This window comes from Peromyscus californicus, unplaced genomic scaffold, assembly GCF_007827085.1.
Source record: "Peromyscus californicus insignis strain IS unplaced genomic scaffold, ASM782708v3 Scaffold_17__1_contigs__length_78620276, whole genome shotgun sequence".
NCBI lineage: Eukaryota > Metazoa > Chordata > Mammalia > Rodentia > Cricetidae > Peromyscus > Peromyscus californicus.
This window is the reverse complement of record NW_026294469.1, coordinates 46195089-46221559: the sequence shown is the minus strand read 5'-3', so window position 1 is coordinate 46221559 and position 26471 is coordinate 46195089. Positions and strand designations below refer to the sequence as shown.

Here is a 26471-nt window from a genome sequence, read left to right as displayed (position 1 = left end):
TTAGAATGTATTGCTTTTATTTATGTGTATGTGTGCGCGCCTGTGTGAGTTCATATACATGTGGGTGCAGATGTCTTAGAGATAGACATGTGTCTGCCATCTTTATACTTTATATAGAGAGGTAATTTTGGTGTGTGTGTGTGTGTGTGTGTGTGTGTGTGTGTGTGTGTGTGTGTGTATTTGTTGTAGGTGTGTCGTCTGCATGTGAAGATGTGGGTAAGCGTGCCCACCTGTGCACATGCACAGGCCAGAGTAAGACTCTCAGTGCCTTCTCTCACTCTCTGCCTCATTTCCTTAAGGCAGGATCTCTCACTAACAAAAATCTCAGCTTTTCATGTAGGTAGGCTGGTCCATGAGGGCTTGAGGTCTGTCTGTCTGTCTCTGTACCTTTCACCCCACCCACCATGCTGGGGTTACAGGCACGGGCAGCCATGCTCGGCTTTTTATGTGAGTCCTGGGGATTTGAACTCAGATCCTCATACTTTCAGAGCAAGCAGTCTTACTCACTGAGCTGCTTCCCCAACCCCGACACACTGCACCTTGGAAAGAAAAACTGAGATAGCATACAGTCAAAACAGTGGTTTAGACAAATTATCTTTTTCATACTTCCCTATTTAAAGAATAGCCTTAGATTCACATGATCAATCTGGATGTTCCTATAAGGAGACAGGCTCTGTGATGTCAGGGGTAAATTCCATGCAGGAAATTCCCATGAGTTTACAGATATTGTATTAAACCTCATCATCTTCTACCTACCCACTCTATCATCAAGTAGCCACTCTACAGACCAGCCTCGAGATACCAGGCTGTCAATCTCTACAATCACTTCACCGTAAACACAGTCTGGCAGGAGAGAGGCAGGGGTTCACCTGATGCTCTGCCCTTTCACCTCTTCTGGCTTCAATTTAATTTGCTCCCATACATGCTGGTGCACAGAAAACAGCGTTGGTATCATTTTATTCTTTCTATTATATACTAAAAGCCGACTTGCACAGAAGTTCCAGTGGACACAGTAGGTATGCATACCACACACATGGCTGGGCCTATGAGAAATGGAGCCTGGAGTCCCATTGCTGAGCAGTCTGGAAGGCTAAACCTGGTTACTGCTTACAGGGATCCCCTGTTACACTGTTACACTGATCCCCAAGGGATGCAGAGAATCACATTTTAAGGTCAGAAATTTCCCACAACACCCAGTCTTGAAAAGGAAACTAAGAAATCTTAAGAAGAAAATAATTGCTGTTCTGAAAGAAACTTCTGAAAGAAACTTCTGAAAGCGATTATGAGTCATCAACAATGTCTGAGACAACACAGGTGCATGAGCCGGAAATGGGAGCTGAGGGGCAGCTGAGGAGGTCACCGTTTCAATGACACAAATTCCCAAAGGTGTCAGATTGAGGCTGGCGGGTAAGGGACCGATTTGTGGGGAGGCTGTTCTGGAGTCTAAATTTGTGCCCTGAAGTCTACATCTGAAGGGCAAACTGCACTCCCCAGGCTACACAGTTTTGTCGAAACATTAGGACTCTCCTCCAAAATATTACTGTGTCTCCATCCAACTAACTTTGAGCAATAGCAGGACGTAACGATTACTTGTTCACAAGCATTTATCCTGCCGGTTCAGGCTGAAATCCTCCTCAATCTGACACTTCCAATCGGCCAATGTAAGGTGAATTCACAACACGGAACACCGCAGACCTGCAAGGGTTACTGCAGCAGAGCTCCTAATTACTCGGGCTACCTCCTGAGCCCTGTCTCTGGGGATAGGTGTAAAAACACACCTGGAAGGGTGTTGAGGGGGAAACATCCCCCTGGGCTTCAACTGGACATAACTTGTTTTCAATGCCTCCTGTAAACATCTAGCTGTGGTCTCATTAGCAAACTCGCGGAGCTGAAAAACACTGCTGTTCTCATCTCTGTTCCCGCGGCTGAACTTCTGGCCTGACTGTCCGCTTTGTTCCTGCGCCCACACCCCGTCTTCATGTGCTCTGCATTCTCCCCTACGCCTGCAGCCTGCTCAGCCGCTTTTGATCAGTCTGGCCTCCTCCCTGCTCCCCCTCCTAATCCTTCCTCTTAAACGGTTCTTCAAGAGGACAGACCATAACAGTTCCCAGTCAAAGCTCCCAGCACCCACTAAGCCTGAAGCCAGAGGAGATGCTGTCTTGTTAGGATCAGCAGAAATGGCTGAAGCATGAACCATTAATAACCATTTCTTTGGGGTTCACATTCCTTTTGCCTTTTCCTGGAATGCTGTGATTTGCATGTGTCCTTTCCAGGAGAAGTTCAAGTTCCCCTTAGTTCTTTCCACACTGTTGCCAGACCTAGTGAAGAGTGGAAAAGACACGGAGATGCTGTGGGAGTTTTCCTTTAATCTGAACACAACTCATGTCTATTACTTCACCTGGTTATCCTCATTTGAGAAATCACATCGGCTCAGACCAGTCAGTTTAGCATCATTGACTTACATGGTTGCAAATTTTTGTTATAGATTCCAAGCTTACAGTAAATCCTTTCTTTAGAAAGGGTCAAGAGAACGCTCCTGGCCCCCTTCCCCTTCCCTCCAGTCCTGCAGTGGGCTTTACATCAGGCTTTATGGCACATAAAACCCAGGGAAGAGATTGGACAACAGATAGACCTATTTATATTAGAAACACTAAAAATAATAAACATTTGCACTTAAGCAGTGGCTTAAATTAGTATTTAAAATTAGAAGCATGTTCCTGTGGCAGCAGGCAAAATGAGGGATTGACATTCTCTGTGATGTTTAGGTATTAAAATTTACTTTTAAAAAGGAATGAATTCCCAACCATTCTGAGGTCTCTTGGCTGTAGATGGGAGTCACTTCCATTCTGGATTTGCTGCCTGAGAATTTGAGTGTGGAGACTAAAACAGTGTCGGTTTGAGTCCTTTAGGGACTGAAATTACTGGTGTCCACATTTATCACACTCAGATGTCTCCAGACAGGAATGCCTCACCGTGGAGGTTAGAGAAACTTTGACAAAGTTAGCTGCAGTAATTTAGCACTGGGCTCAGGGAATATACGTCATCAACATTCCCAGTTGGGACAGTTGTTTATTGGGGTCAAGTAAGAATTGGAGAGAAACAGGTTGGATGACATTCTGGGCGGGGGGGCGGGCTGAGAAAGCAGTGGCTGGGAAGGCAGAGTAGGAAAGACTGGAGTGTTCCGAACCGCCCCTCCCTGAGCATCAAAGATGATCTTTCCCAGTTGGGAACCACCTCAGCAGTAGTTTTCCATTCCCCGTGGCGGCGCTGGCAACTGCCGAACACAATCAGTGTATTCTCACTCAAGTGAAGGTGAGCAGAAGTGCCCAGCTAATTCCTCCTCTGTGCCCGCTCTGGCAGGCAGGGAGCTGCCTCCTACACGATCCCCTCATGCGCACAAAGAATGAGTAATTGCTTGAGCTCAACACAGGGACATGATTTATTTTGAAAACAGTGAAGTAATTAAGAGCTAAACTCCATGTAATAGAATCTGATACTGAAAAATAAATGTTTATAAAGTGCTTGGTCATGTCAAAGCACATATTGTGAGTGGTGAAGAGTGCTGGGCATCACAGCAGAGGCAGTGCCAATAATGACAAGTGTTGGCTGTGTCCCAAGCAGGTGCTAGGGTAATCCCTTCACTCCTCTCTTCTCAGTTAATCCCACTAAAGTGGGTTCCAGTATGCAGATGTTCACAATGCAGATGTTCACAAAGACTTCGTTAAAGCATACCACTGAACAAGTAAGGGAATATTTACTGGTTGTTTTCATGGTTGTTGTCGTCAGTGGGTTAGTGTGGTGATTGTTTTTGTTGTTTTTTTTGTTTTCAGTATATCTTCATGTAAGATTTATACCTCTTTTGCATACACTGATCTGGGCTTCTGTCAAGTAACTTATTTAACCACCAGGCTACATCTATAAGTGATATATATTCAATAAATAGCCCCACTTTGCGGTGAGGAAATTAAGCCCCCAGAGTAGGTGCCTACTCAAAGACTCCCAGTTGGTGAACAGAAGAGCTGGGCTTTAGACTCTAACAGTTTGCTTTGAATGCTCAGAGGGGTAAACTATTATATAGTGTGGGATTGATGGTGTAACATTTAAAAAACAAGGTGTGGGGAGACAGTTCATCAGGAAAGCACTTACTGTGCCGGCTTGATGGTCTGAGTTTGAGCCCCAGAACCCACATAAAGGCAGAAGAAAGGCCAAAGTCAAATGCTGCTCTCTGGCCTCTGCACGCACAGTATGGGTTGTAGCACATGCGCACTCACACAAACAGCATGCACATACACACAGGGTGATAATAAATAATTTCAGAAAGTACTTAGTTAACTGGGGTGGACTAAGACCATACGAAGTATGTGAGCAGCACGAGGGAAAGCATTATACTCTCCTCTCTTGTCTCCAGACGCTGCCAATGACTATTAGGCATCACAGTTATTGGTGTTAAGCACTAATTGGTAATAAGCACTTATTGATAATAAGTACTTCTCTTATAGAAGCTGCCTCTCCTAGGCCAAGGCATGATAGACCTATCATGGAGATGGCTAAATTGACTAAGGATTTGTCGATTTCAGTTCTGCTAGCTAAAACTAACAGTTCAGATTTTATTATACTTGGTAATTTCATATGTCCTCACATTTAGCAACAAGAGAAGCTAGAGACACTGAGTCTACTCAGCTACCTAAGCTTGTTAGAGTTACTACCAAGTATATGACATTTGGAAAAACCTCTGAAGCTTCAAGAAAGGGCAACCTGAAAACATCAACTTGCATGTGAAGAATCAAGGAAAGGAACTTTAGTGTGCTGATGGACTTTTGACTGTCTGCAAGCCTTTGGTTGAGATGTCTGAGTCTCATGACTACAAAACCCCAAAAGTACCCTATATGCAGAAGGGAGAGAAGCTGTGAAGAAAAAGTACACAGACAACTTAAAGGGTTCAAACACAACAGAGAATTAGGCAGCTCTTAAAATGCACAGGGTCCCTGTACATAGGAGCTTTGGGTACAAGACCTAATTGGAACATACGTCTAGAAAGATTGGACATAGTGCTGTGTACAGACCAGAGGCACTCCTGAACCTGATAAAATTTACCACTGAACAACAACGAAAGTCACAAGTCTTTGGAGAGGTTTATAGGAAGAAGCATGGAGCATAGACCATGGCAGATACAACTGACTCAAAGTCAGTGGCTTCAACTCTAGGATAGTAAATCCCTTTGGAAGAGAGAGGAGCATTCTTCTAACTAAGTGACTGAGACCAAACTTTCAGCTAATAGAGGGGCTGAGCTGAATTTTATCTCATCCTGAACATGAAAAAGAAGGACTGGAGAGATACCTCGGTTGGTAAAGTAAGTGTCTGCCACACAAGCATGGCAGCCAGAATTCAGTCCAAAGCCCCCATGCAAAAGAGCTGAGTGCAGGGGTGCGCACCCGTCATCCCAGCACTAGGGAGGCAGAGGCAGGAGGATTCCCGGAGCTCCCTGGCCAGCCAGAGAGTCTGGCTGTTATCAGTGAGCCTCAGGTTCAGATGGAGACCCTGTCTCAAAAAACAGGCTAGAGAATAATCTGACACTAACCTCTTGGCTTTCACACTCATGTACGCTCTTGCACACACTTGCATACACACACACACACACACACACACACACACACACGCAAAAATGACATACGACATTCCTTTCCCTTGGATATCAATACATAAGATATTTTGAGGTATTGTGTATATTCTCATGCATAGCTCCTGATTGTATGGTATTTACTGCATAAGTTTCAATCTTAATTCTTACTTGGTTTAGTAATAGTAATACAATTTTAATGCACTTTATCATGGAGCCAAAGATGTGAAAACTATAAATTGTACTTCAGAGAATGACTTAACTGCTAACGGGACATGTCTCACGTCACCTTCTTCCTGGTCCACTGCCAGATCATCTTTCCCAGAATTCCTTACAGTCACTGTGCCTTAGGACTGAGTTCTAACCATTGGGCTATAAGCAGAGGTGAGCAGTGCCACTTCCAGGAGTGTCGAAGCAGACGTTAGGCCTGACTGTCTGGAACAGAGAAGACCCCAAAATGACCTTGGATCCTGCAAGTTGAAGGAGGATCCTTCAGTCTACCACTGAGTAGTGACATCTGACCATGGACACGAACGTGTATGACAATGAACAAGAAAAACAAGCTCCTATTGTGCTCAGGTGCTGAAATTCTAGGATCTGTTGGTTATGACAGCTACCATTATCCAAACTAACAAATTAGTGCCTGAAAAGACTGTGATAAAATACACTGACTGCCCTCAGCTGCAAGCACCACATACTCTTGCTCTTCAGAAGAGAATCTTTCAAGCAATAGAGCAGATGTACTAAAGTCCCTGCCTAGATTTAAAATCTGAGATACGGCTGCTACCTAGTTCACCTATATGTAGGTTTTGCTTACCACACACACAGTTCTACTTTGAATTAGTTGCTAACACATAGAAATGAGGAGACTTCACGCAGAGAGCTGGATTTTCATCTTCTAAGAAACTGGATAACCTGGCTGCCTGGCTTTATTCCCTTTTTTGTATAAGTCAGGCACCTTCTCGATGAATATAACTTTTTCTGGCTGTCTTCCATCTTGTACATTATTTGCTTGGGATTTGACTGCAGGAAAACTTGCCTGGTGGATTATCACAAATGGTTATGGATTAAAATCATACACAAAGCAGCTACACTATAATTATAGTAGAGAAAGAACTTTATCCACATGTTGTGAGCTTGCTTTCTGCTGATGGAAATTGCAGGAGCAGCCATTCAAAATCCATTACTATTAATATATCTGCTGATCTGTTACTGTTCATGGGTTCTTTTTGTTTTTCTAATGAGCCTTTCACTATTGTCTGTAGGATAGTTCCCACAAACTCATTTCAGAACTATCTTACTAGAAAATAAATGATAATATCTTCTCCTACCCAACACAGTAAGAATTGTTTGTGGAACCATTTTCTTTGTCTTGACTTTGGATATGAGAAATATCCGATCCATATTTTTGTTACAAATATACTATGTGATAAACTATGACTTGCCCACACATATTCTACTTTTCTATGATGTGGCCATTTAATATATGGTTCCAATTATTATTTATGGACTTTTAAAGAACAGCTATTTCACAAATGCTTTTATGAGTCATCTCAAATCTTTTGTGAAATTAGAGGATAAATGAGTAAATATAGTTAAACATTGTAGTTCATATTTAATAACTATAAAATTATATCAAGAGAGCAGTTGAAACTGAATACTCATAAAGTATCAGGTTATGTCAGATTAAATACAAATATTTGTTTCTTTCCTTTTGAAAATGGGATAGAATAATACATATTTTTATTCTTTCCTGGATAATTTACTATAAAACAGAAAGCCTTATTTATTGATCATTGTTGTTTTGAAGTTCACACTAAATCTAACATATGACTATAGCCATGATCTAGAACCCAGAAAACTCAGCTCGTGACCAGAAGGAAAGACTCGAAAAAGGAGTCAGCTTTTTCCTGAAGTGTTAGGAAGGGTAGAAAAGGGACAAGAAGGGAGTAGAGGAAAGGCTTGTTCTGAACCCAGGGGTAATCCTTAGTGAATTCCAACTCCTCCAACCACTGGTCGTCAACTGACACGGGGAGAGTGTCAGGAGATGATGGTGTGTAGGGCAACAGTTCACACTCCCTTCCTTTCCAAGCCCTCTGAAGTCTTTGGCTACAGCATGCACCAGCTGGAAAACCTCTACTAGTACACAATTTTTAAATTCTCCAAATCAAGTATAATGAAAACAAGCCATGGACTAACATACAATGGTTAAAATGGGTGGCTAAATTATGATGCAGTATAGACAATCGAGCCAAGGAAAGCCAAATGAGGAATAATTATAATACAACCAACACATGCTGCACTATTTCCTAGATTTATCCTAGGTGCAAACTGGCAGTATTATGTGGTTCTGCCCATAAATAGCTGCTGAGGAATTTTCCATTAGGTTAAATATATATAGCTCTTTAAAAATGGCCTAAAAATGCTCTGTTGGAAAGGAATTTTATCATCCCTCATTGTCTCCAGTTAAGACACTCCAAGAGACATCTGCCCAATTCTCTCAGACTGATTAATTCCACCACAGGATCTAAAGAATACATAAAGTGTGTAGACATCATAAGCAGTAATTTATTGTCATAGGCAGGATGCATGCTTTGGTCTAAATGCAGCAAAAGTTCTGGACTGGAATGAGACCAATCTTAGAAATAGGTACCCTAGACTCAGAACAGCTACAGTGGAGTCTTTGTGAGCAGGAAGCCTTAGCATCTTTGGTTCTGGCTTTCCTTATCTGATGGAGGAGAAATACCTCCTAGGATTGTTGTGAAAAAGACATGACATAATGTGGGTAGTAGCACTAGGGAACCGTACTGTTAGTGACTCCAAAGTATTCATTACTGTCACATGACAGCAGAATTAGTCGTGACAAGCTTCAGGGATGTAGCGATGATTCAAGAGGCGGCAGAAGTGTGGGGTGCAGAGGAGGGGCAGGAAGATCACCCCTTTTTTGGTTCATCACCTGAACGAATGTGTGCCTTGTGCTGAGCTGCGCTGCAATCCTGGTGCCGTGTTAGGAGTCAGGCCTGGGGAAGATTCCCAGTGGTGGGCGCATCAGTGCTGTGTAGCTCAAGGACAATGCTGGTGAGAATGGAAAAATCTGGCTGACCCTGGCTGACCGTAGCAGTGGCTCCTTGGATCAAGGTTATCAGCATCAGAACTACCTGGGGAGCTTTCAAAACCTTACACTGCTGGATTTCCACCCTTAAAACTTCTGAATCAGGATATGGAATAGGGAACCTCAAAATATGTTTCTTGAACAACTCCCAGTGTGACACTACTCCTTCTAATTCAAGGGCCACACTTTGAAAATCACTGAGTTAATGTAAGCAATATGATTCTCTGTCTCAGCTGATTTATTCTGACTCTGACCAAATCAAACAAAATGAGATCGTGCTTGAGGGAGTTGGAAGATTTCCTGGGAGGCTCTTAAAAGCAACAGGAACCTGGTTGAGAAGAAAGGTCTAAGAACAGTTCAAGTCCAGGTAGTATCCACTACTTTGACACAGGGCCTGGTACCACTGTCAGAACACACCCACTGACATCCTTCTCCTGTTTCATCTGAATCAACATGAAGATTCCTGGCAGCTTTAGCAGGTCAGTTCATCTCAAGTTAGAAGCTAATGGAGTACCTTGAATGACAGGTCTCCCAAGCCTGCACGCAGTGAAAAAGACTCAACTGTAAAGGGAATCTAGAGCCGGGCAGCGGTGGTGCAGGCCTTCAATCCCAGCACTCGGGAGGCAGAAGCAGGCGGATCTTTGTGAGTTCGAGGCCAGCCTGGTCTACAGAGAGCAAGATCTAGGAAAGGCACTAAGCTACACAGAGAAACCCTGTCTCAAAAAACAAAACAAAACAACAACAACAATAATAATAATAAAGGGAATCAAGGTATTACTGGGGAAAGTGTGTTCATGGATGTTTAAGAGCAAAGAAAAACAACCCCAAGAAAGTGAACCACATGGGGAAAGAGCAATCAGCAGATGGGCTAGAGCTTTAGGGCAGGAAGAAACTACTCATGAACTGAACTGGAGCTTTCGTGGAGCTTTAGTTTAGAACGTTTAAAACACCAAAAACCTTTCTTTAGAGAAGGAAGTTAAACTAAACTCCCAGGGAAAACTTTCAGGAGTTCCGAGGGTGATCCTGCCCATGTGCCGGGTCCCCTAGCCTCAGCTGCTAATTCTGTGAGCATCCTATGAACCTGGCTTATGAGATTCTGATTTTAGCACACAATCACCTGTCTTACAGATTGAAGAAGGCTACATGGTTCGTTTGAAGGATTTCTTCATTGCAACAGTTTTGACAGGCTTATGCTGAAGTATTTTAGACATACATGATGCTATAAAAACAGGAACACTTGAATGCCTACTGTCCAATTATTCAGATTTCCACTTTGAAAGAAGTCCATTGAAGATTAACAGAACTTTGAGTCTTGAGTAGGTCTTATGGGTAACTAGACGCCAAGAGACAAGGAGGCCACTGGGATGAGGGTATACTGGGGTTGAAGACTCATGAGCTATTATACACATTAAGGTCATTAACGCTGGATTAGGCAGACAGACAAAGCACTATACCTTCAAATACTAAAGTTCAACAAGAAATGGATCCAGCCACTTGGATGGCATTCATTTTTAAAGGTTTTTTTTTTTTCTCTTAAGATATCTGTCTTAATTCAAGCCATTATAACTTAAACAATTGTCTTCAAGTGACTATAAACATTCACTTCAAGTATTTGTTTTAGCTTGTGTAGGTCTCTGAGCAGTTAAGTAACCACGGAATAGAAAGTGAAAAAATTTAGCCAGGGCAGCTTAGTTCTGTGGGTGGCCCAGTCTGGGTTCTCACCTGTGCACTGGGGAAAAAATTTAATCTTTAAAAACATTTTAAAATATAAGCTGTCTCTAGGAACAGTAAAGTTAGTGGGATAAGATTTTAATCTTCAAAATATTAGCAAGTGGTAACACAGAAATGTTAAGGCTTGTATCATTTTCTATTTCATAGGTGTCAATTTAATTATACAAAAATATAATTCACCTTTTGGGTTCTTTTTGACTGTCGTTAATAAGTCCAGACAATAAGTTTGTTGTTCATATTGTTGTTCATATCACTCATTAGAAATATTTCTTTACCTGTAGTAGGAATTTGTCATAACTATTTTTGTTTGTTTGTTTTTGTTTTTAATTCACACTTCCACAACAGGACATTATTTCCTTTTCTCCTTTGCATTTTGTGGTGGTTTGAATGATAAATGTCCCCCATAGTCCTAGGCATTTAAATACTTGGTCTCCAGATGGTGGCATTGTTTGGGTAGGTTAAGGATACACGGCCTTGCTGGAGGAAATATGTTGCTGGGGGCGGGTTTTGAGAGTTTTAATGATCCTGCCATTTTCAGTTTGCTTTCCCTGCTTTGTGCTTGCCGCTGAAGATGTGAACCTTCAGCTTCTGATCCTGCCGCCATGCCTGCCCTAGTCACCAAGCCTCCCCTCTGCCGTCATGGACTCGTAGCCCTCTGGAACCATAAGCTCAAATAAACTTTTTAAGTTTCCTTGCTTGTGGTGTTTTAGCTCATCAATGGAAAAGTGACCAATACATGTTACATCCTGACAGTGCGAGCCTCAGGCTGAACTTACATAACTGATGCCTTTAAGGAAAATAATTCTCTCCACAAATTGTTAGCCTGGAAGCATAAAATGTGTGTCTATAAATAAAGTAAATTTCACTTTCGTTTGACGGTATCATTTCCTGCTTTACTGATTTTTCAATGAGAATATAAAATAATGGATTTTATAGTGACATTTTCACACTGATGTCATTGTGCATGCTCAGTCCCCCCCCCCCCCCCCCGAGTGCTCTTCCTTCCCTCTTGCTGGTGTCCTTCCTCCCCCTTGAGGTAGTCCCCCTTCTGTCTTCACTTCTCATGCGAGGATGCACATGCTGCTAAATCTGCACTCGAATGCATGAGAAAACACATATGATATCTTGTCTTTCTTCCCGCCGGTCCTCCTCTTGTCTCCCTCCCCCCCCCTTAAAGCCATTTCATTAAAATCTGCACAAGGCACTGAGGAGACACTGAGGGAGACGTAATGATAGGCCTGGGCTCTGCTCGCCAGGAATCCAGGTTGGGAGAAAAGGCTGGCCGCATGAGGCTATTCCATCACGGGGTCACAGTGCCATGAAGGAGTGAGTGAAAAGAAGAACACAGGAATATGAAAACACACCAACAAAAGATAGATGATTTCTGGGTAAGAGAAAACTCCCTAGAAATAGCTATCTTGATCAAGAGTGAGAGAAATATGGCAAACTAAATAGTGCGGATGGGTATGCCATGTGCAAAGGAATAATAAGCAAAGTTCCTAGAGACAAAACAGTATGGCACACTTATGGGGAGGGTCACAGGTACGTAATGGAGATGCAGTAGGAAAGGGGTTCACATAAGGCTATGCATGGTCTGAATGATGCCTTCCCTGTGCTATAGATTGTGATACGCCAATGACTGACAGCTTGTTGCCCAAGTCCCCATTGCCGACACTCTCCAACATCATTTGGTACTGTAAATACAAGCAAAAATGGAAGTTTCGTTTTATTAGTAGGGTCAGTCCGAAACTGAAATGAGTAAAGGAGAAGAGATGAGAGAGGGTTAGGAGCTGTGTTTGCAAGCATCGTCCAGGATGGTCTTCGGGAAACTGGAAAACCATTAGGTGGGGTTGTCTTAGAGTTACTATTTCTATAATGAAACGCCGTGACAACAAGCAACTTGGGGAGGAAAAGGTTTATTTGGCTCCACATTGCTGTTGACCATCTAAAGAAGTCAGGACAGGAACTCAAACGGGGCAGAAACCTGGAGGCAGGAGTTAATGCAGAGGCCATGGAGGAGTGCTGCCTACTGGCTTGCTCCTCATGGCTTGCTCAGCCTGCTTTCTTACACAACTTAGGACCACCAGCCTAGGAATGGTCCACCCACAATAGGCTGGGTCCTCCCCCAACAACCACTGATTAAGAAAATGCCCTACAGGCTTGCCAATAGCCAGATTTTATGAAGGCATTTTCTCAATTAAGGTTCCCTCCTCTTGGATGACTTTAGCTTGTGTTAAGTTGACATAAAAGTGCCCAGCACAGTGGTTAATTTACATGAGTGTGCATTTAAGGAAGTTATAGTACAATAGGAAATCTAGTTTTTGATAGGACTCTCAAATACCTAAAGAATCTGAAGTCAACAACACAGAAAAACTCTTCCTTATCTCTCCCTATTATTTATTTCCTAATCTTCAGAGTCCTCAGAAATCTGAAGATATTTCAGTTTTTCTCCCAGAGAAGCCTTCACTCTGTCTACAAAGTTCTGTTATTATAATCTTAGTTTCTTAAGCCCCTTCTCTTCTCTCATTGCTAGAGTCTCTTCCATCTAGTTTTGTTTTTCTACACCCAGCTTCAATAATTCACTCTTCCCTTCCCTTCCCCATTCTTCCTTTTTTCCTTTCTTCTCCTTTCCTCTGTCTCTCTACCCCCTCTTACACTATGGCTTAAGCCTCATGCTTCAGGCACTCTGAGCTATGCACGCAGCCCTCACTTAAAATATTTATACATAGATTTTATCCTTTCTCTTCTCAGCCAACCAAACCCGGTGCAGCTAAAACAAATCGGCTGCTTTGTGACCAGAGAGGGACAGTAGAAGGCTCTAAATTTTCATATGCTAATTATTTGGGACCATTTGCAATAACTAAACTCTACAATGGTCAGAAAAGGGTAGAGAGGTGGTGGGATAATGAGGCCAGAGGTGTGGAAGTCAGGTAACATAGATGTAGACCCAGAACCCCACAGCCAACTACATGAGGATGGAGGTAGAGAAGGTTAGGGTTTTAAGACTGCTTTTTAGGTGGTCTCTAGAATAATCTAATAGTGTATACTGGCCACCATGACTGGGGAGTGTAACAGAGGGATGTATTCAAGATACAGACAAAGAAGATGGCAAATCTGATCCTGAGATAGCAGCATGATGCTAGGTCACAGTTAGGAAAGCACTGCTTCAGTCTGATGCTAGCTGTCAGCAGTCTCCTTCCTGATCTGTGTACTTTAAAATAGTACTGATGGATGAACACTTCGGGAGACCGGCTATACAAGGATCATTTCCAAAGGAAATACATTCTCTTTGCTTTGTTTTCAGCCCTCTGTGCTCCCTGCCCCTCCAACACACACATTTTTTTTTCCTTTCTCTTCTGAGTAGGTAGCAGCATCTCACTGAAGGTTTTCTCTAGGGATAATGTTGTAAGAAACGCACATTAAAAACACTTAGGGGTTATAATCACAGGATGACTAAGACAGAAAGAGCTCAAAGGAGTTGGAAATGGTTGTTTATCGGCATAGAAGTGGGAGTTGAAGAGCTGTAAAGGGATGATTCACTTCCAGGGCATGGGAAGAGAGAGTGATGTTGGTAGCAGCACTCTCGATGACCTTTGACATCTCAGAGAGCATGCAGAGAAAGGAATTTGGAATGACACTCAGTTGTGATGGCAAAATCATGAATTTCCAAGTATAAAAAGCAATCGAACCTCTTTAAGATTCAGTCTTTTAACCTGAGAAATAATGCCCAGCTTGTTAGGTTATATCAGAATTTAAAACTGATACAATAGGAAGACACATGTCCAACTCAATAAATACTATTATTAACAGTTTTCATTTAAACTTTCCTGATGAATTAAAAGAAAAGCCTTGATGAATATAAACTGGTATGTTGAATTCTAGCTATTGGACAATTACTTTAGAAAAATCTAGAAACTCTATACAAAAAAAACCAACAACACCAGTTCAGATGAGCCTGAGACAACAGCAGCGTGGTGGAGGCAGACCCTCTACAGTCAGGAGACAAGTAGGTACCACAGGGATTTCCCCCAAGGCACCAGGGACACAGAGCTTTAAAATCCGCCTGTCCTGAGGAGATGCTGGAAGATAGCGTCAGAAGCTTGGGAAGTACACCTGCCTCCCTCCACGCACAGAGAGGGAGGTAACAGAGTAAGTCTGGAGCTTTCCTCCTACCACCGTCATTAGCTGGCACCCTAGGGCAGGCCAGTGGCGAAACGTTTGCAACAGGATGCTGAGCTAGTGTGGCCGACTTCTGCTAGACCAGGTCACGAAGCTGCACATGCAGACACGAGCCATTTTCAGTACTGGTCAAATGAGTAACTGAGGTAAGGAAAAGACTGGGTTTAGGGATTAAAGATCTGTTCCGACACATAAGGTTGGGTTTTGTTTGTTTGTTTGCTTTCCTTCAGCACAAAAAGATGGGACAATTAAAAAGATTTTCCAAAGTCAGCGCACCTCACATAGTCGGTGGGCGGTCACGAGGATGCATTATTTTTACAGTCTTTTCTGCTTGCATTCTGAGCGGCTCTGAGGAACTAGTGCTATTGAGGGTGGCCGTTTGACATGCCTGGCCAGCATCCTTTATCAGGATTAGCCCACGCAGCCCAGATGGAGATGACCAGAAGGATGACAACCAGTTTTGGGGACATGCTTACGGTGTCAGGGTCATTCATAGTCTCAGGGGTAGGTAGCTAGGTGACGGTTTACGGACACTAACACACAAGGCTATCCTGCCTATTGGTGCTCACAGACAGGCTAACGTGCAAATGAACATGCCCCAGACATTCATGAGGTCTTCAACAAAGATGCTGCAGGGACAAATGGACATCCATGATGCACTGTGATTTAGGGTTATTTTCCCAAATATCACAAGACTGGGGTAAATGAGTGCACATAAAGTGTGCTACTCAGACTGACTTAAGGGTTGGGAATGGCTTCTACAATCCCCCGGAGCCTAAGCACCCAGCCAACAGATCTCTGGGCAGCTTGCCTTTTGAAACTTTCCAGGGGCTTTTTTTTTTTTTTTTTTTTTTTCCATGAACTAAAGTTTCAGGATCTCTGCCTCAGATCGAAGTTCTATGTGTCAGTAACCACTGAACGCCACTTCGGTCTCTTCCCTGACTTTCCTGGCATCCTTCTCTACATTCAGTGCTTTGCAGATGCGCCATCAACATAGACTGCTTGTACCATCTGACCATATATAAGAGCACATTTTTTTTTCATTTTTAGCATCTTCAAGAACATGAGCTTTACTTATGGAGAAGTTGTAAAAATACTGTTTTTTAACTTTATGGTTTGTTGTACAGTGGATAAACCTCATTTATGACTTCTGACAAATTCCTGTTCATTTTCAGGATTACAGTTGGTATGAATCATGGGATAGAAAAAAAAGAAGAAAAACACTTACATGGGCTGTAAGTTTCTCTTGGGAGGCTTTTACTTCAACTTGCAGCTTCTCGATGCACTGGAAAGGAGAAGGGTTTAGAGAGCAAGTGTCTGATTCTTTATAGTCCAAGTATCCCACAAGTAAATACGTGCCTGTTCTCCATCTGCCGACTGGCAGCATTATGATTCTAGCTAGGTGTTAAGGAAACCAGTACCAGAGAGAGAATTTCTCTGTCTATGAGAAAGCCTGAGGGCAAAGTACAAAATACGTTAACTATTAGGAAATGGTCGAAGGGGGGGCAGATGATAGCTTGAGGTGATGAGGTTAATGCTAGTATGTGTGTGTGTGTGTTTGTGTGTGTGTGTGTGTGTGCACCTGTGTATGTGCACACACGAACATTTACAAAAAAACATATCCATAAATATACACAAACTCTATGAATTGAACAAAAGTCAAATTTACATAATGATACACACTTAATTTTTCAGAGATCTATCACTTAAATTAAAAATACGTGTGCTGGAGAGTTTTGTGTCTAGCTTGACATGAGCTAGAGTCATTTGAAAGGAGGGACCCACAATTGAGAAATGTTTCCACAAGATCTGACTGTCAAACATTTTCTTAACTCATGATTGATGAAGTAGGGCCCAGCCCCATTGTGGATAGTGCCATCCCCAGGCTGGTGGTTATGGGATCTATACACAGCTTGAGAAAGTCATGAGAGCAAGCCAGTAAGCAATACTCCTCCATGGCCTCTGTGTTGACTCCTGCCTCTAGGATCCCGCTGTTTGAGTTCCTGTCCTGACTTCCTTCAATAATGAACAGCCGTGCTGAAGTGTAAGCCAAATAAATTCTTTCCTCCCCAACTTGCTTTTGGTCATGGTGTTTCGTCATCCTTACTAAGATAATATGTCAAATTTTAAGAACCATTGTTTTACTATATAGAAATGAGTCTTTCATCAGGTCCAATCCTGAAAACCAAGAAATATGTGTATGGCTGACACCATGTACAAAATACATAGACTATGAGGGTAATATTTCCCAAAAGGGAACATCATCAAAAGAAAAAAAAAAGTTTAAAAATGTAATGAAAAAAAAAATCTTTGAATGTTCATTAGAAAAATAAAGTGTTGTATTCACCTCCATGAACTTAAATATTAACTTATTTTTTTTTGTTTTGGAATGCTAAGGATTGAACCCAGGCCCTTGTACACTCTAAGCAAATCTCTACTATTACCAGAGATTTTAGGTTAAAGAGTTGGGCTCTGGCACTCCCAACAAACTAGGCCTGGGCCTCTATCCCAATAAACCAATTTAGAGAAATATTGGGAAAGGCAAAAGAAAGGAGATATTTGTGTAGTATGACCACATTGGGAAGAGGAATAAATATAGGGGTCCAGTGACCCCCAAGCCCAATTTCTGGAGCACTGATGTGAAACTAGAAGGCAAGAATTCTGCACAGTAAAGCGCTGTGGGTCAAGATGTGATCCAAACAGCACGAGCCCATCATTTTCGGTTGTATCTGTCCTGCACAGCAGTCCTCTACTACAGTAAGCTGTTAACTTTAGAATGCAGCCTTACCATTGTGGACAATCACCCTCATCTTGTGGGGGTGGGGGTGGGTGAGGGATAGAGGGGGTGGAGGTGCCTTTTCCTCCCAGGGTTTGGTCTTCTAGAATCCTAGGTGACCATAGGTTTAGACAACAACTTATCTCTGTGCCCTCGGCCAGAAACAGACACAGAGTGAAGAAGACAGGTGTCCAATTTCCCTTATGCTTTTTGTTACCCATGGGCCATAAGGATGAGTCAACACTTTTAGTAAAAACAGCTCCTAAGTGCCTGTTTCATTACGGCTGAGTGACAGGCCCAGCCCATTAAATGGGGACTTTCAACCCAGCAATGGCTTACAGACTTGTCACATGCGGTTAAGTAACTCTTAAAACATGACCTTTCCTCCACGAACCTTGTCTTTCTCAAGAACCATGTTTTCGTAGGACACTCTGCTAGCACTCCTCTGGTTCGCAGCCTCCAGCCTTTCCTCCAGCTTGGCAACTCTGTCAAGCAGTTGGGATTTTGCTTCTTCGGAGGCTGCAAGCTAAAGACATGTTTTCTGTGAGGACCTGGAATTCAGAGGTGCTTCAAAGGCTTCTTCTAAAATGTCAATTTAGGAATGAATTGTCTTCTACTAATATAAGTCTTTTGGTAAAGAGCTTCTGCAACATTCTCTACACATGACAAATGATGCGGGAGAGAAGGAAATATTGTTGAGATATAATTTCATTATTTCTGAGATGGATAAGAGAGGTAAGAACACAGTCCCAATAAGGAGAGACATTTCTGTTTGTCAAGGTCTCAGCACTCACCTCCTCCTCTATGTTCTGGGGTTCCATGGTTAGCACAGCTGCCTCTGAACCCCATCTTGTGGTCACACATAGTTCTTGAAACTTAATGCTTGGGAGTCTACAGCTCTCCACAGAATGTGTGGGTTCTCACTCCCTTCACTATTTACCAAAAGAGCAGCAGTGTTGGAGGCAGAGGGGAACGTTGAAAGTTAAATGTCTCAGTTTAAACTTGGATTAAAGCCAGATCTGTGCAAATCACAATCAAAATATCCCTTTGTGATGGTTCTGCTATTCGGATCCCTTTTGAAGGAGGGTGGTGCAGTGGCCCTAGTCCCTTGGAGAGCCCCTAACTGGCTCTTCCTTCCTCTCAGACAGCTCATTGCACTCTCTCTCTGAAACTCAGCAGCACTCTTGAGGGTCGCAGGAAAGTTTGGGGCATTGTGTGTTCACTGCGACTCCCTGGTGATCTTGGAACCATAGATCACCTCTGAGTATGTCTTTCACATTATCCTGGATGTTACTGCAAAAGATACTCTTTTTGTGTCTTGAAAACAAGTGTTTTTAAATAGTTCACCATGTGAAGAAGGCAATCTGAAAGCAAATGCTAGCATACCTTACACCACATACTGGCTCTCCCAGTCTATCTACACAATCATTCATGTAACAAGTCTGTTAGCTGGCACTCAATACAGCCACTGTGTTATGTGCTGCGAGTCCACCAGGGGTATGTATACTCAGGACCAAAGGAAAGGCACATTGCAAGAACTATTGGTGGTACCTTTCCTTTTGAAGTGTTTGGGGAGGCCCAATGTGCTTTTATGGCCACTAGCACAGTCAAGTCTTGGGCACAAGGTGGCTTGGGAATGTTGTCTGGCTTCCCTGAACCTGCTTCTGTCTTACTAGAGAAGAATAGCCTATCATGTGGACTCTGAGGCAAAACCTCAGCTTTACTAAGTGATTGGGGCAACGTGCTCAGCCTCTCTGGGCTTCATTTCCTTTTACACTGAGCAGGGAAAGAAAAGAATGTTACTTAATACACAGGGTTTGAAAATGATGTACGTTTATAAAAGAGCAACACTCAGATGGATAGTTGTAACATATCAAGTACTGAATATTATTATTCTCATTATTCTTCTGCCCCCTCTAACCACAGTGAGCACTCATTGGAGTTGTAAGAGTATTTTTATTATTCTTTGGGAATTGCTAACACTGGATTTTGATCCTATTCATTCCCTCCCCATCTCCTCCTAGATCCACCCCCAATTCTATACCCGACCCAATTTTGTGTCCTCATTCATTATCTTATAAAATACCCATCAAGTCCAATTAGTGTTGCCTTTATACTCTTGGGGATGTGGCCTTCCAATGGAGCTTGCTGGACACACTATGTATGGGCCACACCCTTAAGAACGACTAACTCTCCCTCTCCCAGAAGCTAGGTCCTTAGTTAGGGGTAGGACTTCTTGCCCCATCTCCACCATGCTGGGATTTCCTCTGGCTTGAGCTTGGGCATGTTTTGTTCATGTTATTGGAACTGTTGTGAGTTCATATGTGCGACTTCCTTATTGTACCTGGAAGACATGGCTTCCTTGGAGTCTCACTGCCACTGGCCCTTATATTCTTTCTGTCCATTTTTCCATAATGATCTCTGAGATCTCTCTCTCTCTCTCTCTCTCTCTCTCTCTCTCTCTCTCTCTCTCTCTCTCTCTCACACACACACACACACACACACACACACATACACACACACACACACACCCAATTAGATTTGGTTTGTTAATTTCTTGACATTATTAGAGAAAACCTTTATTTATGGAATTATTTTCTCTCAGTTGGGTACATTCTGTTTTCATATCCTGTCTGATCTATAAAATATCTTGTCATTACTTGATTGCTTTTCTTGTTAATCCATCTTCTGTTTAGAGAGTCTTTATTCCTTCTCAACAACTATTAATTTACTCATTTGTTGCAGAAATAAGTTTGTTTTTTGTTTATATGTAAGAAATAGAAGATTGAAAAATGAAAATATTATTCTTACCTTCAAAAAAACCTTCACATTTTAACTAGAAAGGTAGACAGTTTAAAAGTAACTATAACACAAGATGGAACTGTACAGATGAATAAATAATGAGTAACTATATCAATAATTTTTCACATTTATTACAGGATTGCTATATAGCAGACATTATGCAAAACCTTTTATTTTTAACTTATTCCAGCATTTCAATTTAATTCCTCAAGAAGTTTGTGCTGTTGTTATTCCCATTTTACAGGCAGTAGATTGAGTTTCAACCAGGTTGAACTTTGATTTGGAGTGTTCTCTTATCTACCAGATATAACCACATTGTAGCCATCCTACAAACAACAGGCAGGCCAGGCACATGAGAAGACAAATATAAACTATACCCAGTGTACTATATTGGTGGTCAAAAAAAGGTATTGATACATTTTAAAGTCATATTGAAGTAATAGGCTCAAAGAATTAATCTTGATACAAATAACACCTGAGTTGGCAAAAATGGTCAGAATCAATTCACTGAAGTATTTTAGAGTTCAGAAGAAAACTTTCTGGTTCTAAAAAAGTCTTTGATGAAGAAGAATATCAATATCCAAATAAATCTCTATCATCACTGGCTAACTACACAAATAATAAAAAGGACTTCAGTGACTACATATGACAAGAAATCTAGTCTTTGCAAAATTGGTACAAAGAAAAATCACTAACTAAATGGACAACTATCTTCAAGGAGTGATATCACCAATTCTTAGGGGCGAAAAATAGGATCTGACATTTAGAATTTCTACATCTCAGTAATTAGCGTGTCTAGTTCTCAATAAAACTACCATCCTTCAAAATACAATATGACTTTTTTTTTTAGGGAAAACAAAGAAGTCATTTCTTAACAAGAATCATTGCATGGAATCCTAGAGAAGGAATTCTAGACTTTTGGACCAACAACAACAAAAACTTATTATCTTAAATGTGTTCAGAAGTAAGAACACAACCAACCAAACAACCAAACAAAACCATGGACAAAACATCAGTAAAGGAAATTGAGAGAATAACGTGTAAGCAAATAAGAAATAGCAAAAAGATTATAAAAGGGAGCCAAGCAATTCAAGAGTTGCTTTAGTGAAAATCCACTAGGAAAACACAGTACAAGCTAGAAGATGGAAGAATCAGAGAGCCAGAAGAGAGCCCTCTTTATCAACTCAGATGGGCATAGCAACATCTACCACAGTCTACTCAGATGGGCTTAACAACATCTACCACAGTCTACATGTTTCAAACAAAGAATACTATAAATGAGACTATGTAAGTGGCTCACTCTAGTCTCTTCTATTTCCTGTAAGAAAATCATGTCACTCTAGATACTTTAGCTTCAAGATTATTTCTAGACCTAATTATTTTCCAAAGGATTAGGACCTCATCATATGCAGTCAGGACATGTTCAGTCTTTAGCATTTCACATCTAGCCCTCCTCAAATTCATGTTGTGCTTATATACAAATGCATCTGCTCTCAACAGCCCCCAAAGTCTTAGCTTGTACAACCTTCAACTTTAAAGTGAAAGTTTCATCAAAATATTCTCTGAATCACATATTAGCAAAACAGTTCATCTAGAGGTAGCATTATTTTCCAGCTGGGAAACCACACAATTCATATGCTTCCAAAATATAGTGGTCAAATAGGTGTAAGATACACATTCTCATTCCACAAAGGAGACATAAGGAAGGAAAAATGAATTCTTTGAGCCTGTAAGGCTTGAGAATCATCCTCTGATGTGTTGTGGTTCTGTTGGGCAACATTTGATCCTTTGTGGCCCGGCACAGTGTGGGTCATACCACCAAGGACTCTGCTGAGTGGAAGTTTCATCTCTAGGGCTCTGCTACATAGGGGCCACACTTCCAGAATTCTGCCACATTGAGTCTTGTTCCTAGGATTCTGCCATGCTGGCTTGCACCTCCATAGTTTCAGATGACCCCACAACCATGGCTTGTTCAGCTCATTGAGATTAAGGATAACACATTTACATGTGCATAGCTGAATTATCTTCTGTAGAATCTAGGAAACCAGAGACCCTCCCTTCATCTCATTGACATCTCTTATAGCTGAAATTCTTAGTGTTCCTATTGAAGGTGCTGAGTAGTAGGTCTGCGGCTCACACTCATAACTATCTCCTTAAAAGACAGCTCCATGGTAAATACCCTTGGCATCCTCTGCAACATAAATAAGCCAAGAAATTTCTGTTGTTTGCTTGACAATTATTTTTTTCAATTTGCTTATCTTGTTATCTGCTCCTTCAATACTTAGAATTCTTTTCAGCCAAATATCCAGTTTCATCACCGACATGTTTTACATTTCTCACAACAGGCTGTGGACACAATTCAGCCAGGATCATCTTCCTTCATTGTAAATACCATGTTCATCTTTTCCTTCTGTGACCTTGTTAGAATTCCTGTTAATATTCGCATGATTTGTGTTCTCTGAGAAGATGGAAGCTTTCTCTCTAGCTCTCTGCTTTTTTCTCCCAGTTCTCACCAGATTACCTTTGGTAGTCATTTCACAGTAATAACTACATCCCCCAAGTTCTAGGGATCTAACTGAGCCTAGTATACACCAGGCAAGCACTCAGTCCCTGATCTATGCCCTCCCAATATCTACTCATTAAGCATTTCCCTAAAGATTTCCAAGCCTCTACCCATCACCAAGCTCCAAATCATTTCTACATTTTAGGTACCTGCTACAACAGCATCACAGTTTTTAAAAACATTATTAGGAGCTAGAGAGACGGCTCAAGGATTAAAAGCACTGACTGCTCATCTAGATGACCCAGGTTCAATTCTAAACACTCATATGGCTACTCACACCTGTCCATAACTCCAGGGGATCTCTCACATTCTTTTGCACTCCATGGGCACTACATCTATGAGGTGCACAGATGTACATACAGGCAAAACACTCATATACATAAAGTAAAAATAAATAAATAAATAACATTTTAAAATTTCCTTTTGTTTATGTCTGGATGTGGGTGTTTTGGTTAGGGTTTCTGTTGATATAAGGAGACACCATGACCACAGCAACTCTTACAAACATTTAATGGGGTGGTTTGCTTACAGTTTAGAAGTTTAACATCCATTATCATCATAGTGGGACATGGCAGCATGCAAGCAGAAATGGTGCTGGAGAAGGAGCTGAGAGTCCTACATCTTGCAGGCCACAGGAAGGGGTCTGAGACACAAGCATTGCTTAAGCATATGTGAGACCTCAAAGCCTGCCTCTACAGTGACACACTTCCTCCTACAAGGCCATACCTACTCCAACAAAGCCAGAGTTCCTAATAGTACCACTCCCTGTGGGGGCCATTTTTTTTTTCCAAACCACCACAGCATGCATGTGGAGCCTAGACGGTGACCAGTAGAGTTCGCCTCTCTCCCTCCACCATGGGAGTTCTAGGGAATGAACGTAGAATCATCAGGCTGGGTGACACTTTCACCCACTGAGCCGTTGGCCTGGCCCACTCTCTTATTTCATGATATCAGTTTCTGTCAGTCATTCTTTTAGATTATGGTAGCACATACTGGGGCTTGAGTGACTTAAGCATTCCTATTTCACTGTTGTGAAGTCTAAGATCAAAGTCCCAGTTTACTCAGTGGTGAAGGCTTTCTTCCTTCTGACGTCTCTTTGCTATAGACCCACATGGTAAGACGGAGAGAGTTCTTGTCTCTTCCTCCTCTTATAGGAGTAGTCATGCCACCATCGGGACATCACTCTGATGGCCTTTCATCTAAACCTAATTGTATCACAAAGGCTGTACCTCCAAATACCACAAAATTAGAGATTGAGGATTTTACATGGGAATTCTGTAGGTGGAGGACCTGCATTCCATGGTAGTTGTATGTAATAGGGCATTGGGATCATCTGACAGGAAGAACAGAAAGAACAGAAAATCCTATGGGATGCTATCAAGTGGACTAACACACATTTTGGGGGAAACAAACATATATAAGAGAATAACAGACTATAAGAGAGAATCAAATGGTTCACTAGAAAATATGAAACACAGACATAAAGCACAAAAAGTCATAAAATACATAAGCAACAAAGTAACTGAAATGCATATTTCATTACTCATAATACTTTAAGTATAAGTGGATTCAACCTTCTAATTAAAAGAAAAAGACTAAAAAGAAACGTGAAATGCAATCAAACAATATGCTGCCTTCAACGGACTGACTTGATACTCACACAGGTTAAAGGTGAAAGAAAAGGTACTGTCTGCAAACAATAGCCAAGAGAGTTTGGGTGGTCACATGATTATTAGATAAAATAGAGGGTAAGGCACAACTTCCTGTTATGAGCCTGTGAGCTATCTCACCAGTTAAAAGTACTTGTTGCCAAGCCTTACAACATGAGTTCTAAACTCAGAATCAACATGTTGGAAGGAGAGAACTGACTTCTATAAGTTTTCCTCTGACCTCATGCAAACTGTCACACACACATACACACACACACACACACACACACACACACACACAAAATAAATATAAAATGTTTTAAATAGTATTCTTTTAAAGTATTTTTATTAAAAAAATGTCATTGTATGTTAGTTAACAAAAGTATCATTTCATCAAGAAGATTAGAAAATTATAAATGAATCAACCAGGGGTACAAAAACATGTGAAGCAACCCTAACAGTATTTAAGAGAGAAATTGTGGTTTGGCAAGGTTAGTTAGAGAGCCAAACATACAATAATGAACAATGAGCAACCAAAATAAGGAAATAAAAAATTAATCTATAACAGCATACTGAAAAATGCTACCTAGTGATAAATTTAACCAAGGTAGTGAAAGGCTGGTACGTTGAAACTACAAAATGTTACTGAAAGAAATTAAAGAAGACCTAAATACATGGGAAGGCACCTGATGTTCACAGATTAAAAGGTTTAACACTGTTAAGGTGCCAACTCCCCCCATAGACGAAATATGACCACTATTAAAATGACAAAGTTTATTCCAGAATGAACAAGTCAATTGTTTAATTCTTATGGGGTATGAGGGAACTCAGATGTTCCAAATTATCTTATAGAAGAACAACATTGCAGGATTCACATTTCCCAATTGCAGAGCTTACACAAATCTGCAAAAGGCAACAAAGTGTCAGACTGGGACAAGGACGGAAATGTGAATGGATGGAATAGAGTTAAGCCCAAAGATCTGAGAGACTTTTGTCCAGTACGTCAAAAAGATTAGTAGGAAGATTCCCTTAAACAAGTAGTTAGCACAACTAGATAATCCCATGCAAAAACCTGGTATTGGACTCCTATCAGAATCTATACAGAAATCAACTCAAAATGAATCAACTACTAAATTAACAAAGCTATATAATTATTTGAAGATAACATATCAGTAAGTGTTCAAGATTTCAGACTTGGCCATGGGCTCTGACACTAAATGCATCATTTAAGGTTTCTGTTACTATGGTAACACTCTATGACCAAAAGCAACTCAGAGAAGAAATGATTTGTTTGGCTTTCACGTCTCAATCAAGGCAGGAAGTCAAGGCAGGAACCTTGAGGCAGGAGCTGATGCAGAGGCTATGGAGGAAAGCAGTATACTGGCTTGCTCCTCATGGCTTGCTCAGCCATCTTTCTTATAGAACCCAGGACCACCAACCCAGGGGAACTAGGTCCTCCCACATCAATCACTCATCAAAAAAAGCCTCACAGGCTTACCTACAGACTAGTCTGATGAAGACAGTTAGCTCTTTAATTGAGGTTTCCTCTTCCTACAAGACTCTTACCTGTGTAAAGTTGACTAAAAATAACCTGTGAATTAACCCTTTCTCAGAATAACATCAGATCATTCCTCAACAACTCTAAAAAGCATGCAAGCATGGAATGATATAAATATATAAAATTTCAAGCCCTGGGTGTGAGTTTGTGTGTGTGTGTATAATATTTTATATACATATACATATATATATATGTATATGTATATGTATATATATATATATATCGCCATGAATATAAGTGACAGTCAACCATGATTGCTTTATCAAACAAAGCTACCTTTTAAAATTGATGGAAAAACAAAATCACGTCAAGATAGGCACAAACTAAGACAGTTCATGCCCACCAAGCCAACATAGCCCAAACCAGAAGCTTCTTAAAAGCATACTGTGCAGGGGAAGAGACAGTGTCAGTCACAAGAGTGCAGGAATGGATAAATGTCCTGAGAGGAATAGGTGGGCAAAGGACAGCAGGGAGCAGCTACTCT

The 26471-nt window shown here is 41.4% G+C and overlaps 1 protein-coding gene across 1 annotated transcript in view; it reads right to left on the bottom strand.

Annotated features, from left to right (window-relative positions):
* Positions 1-26471, bottom strand: part of Ccdc192 (coiled-coil domain containing 192) — a 204730-nt gene that overhangs the window by 129816 nt on the left and 48443 nt on the right. The window contains exons 4-5 of the mRNA XM_052742221.1: positions 17810-17941; positions 15868-15924 (exon numbers count right to left, since the gene is read on the bottom strand). Coding sequence (XP_052598181.1) covers positions 15868-15924; positions 17810-17941 — 189 coding nt within the window. The remainder of the gene's footprint in view (positions 1-15867; positions 15925-17809; positions 17942-26471) is intronic.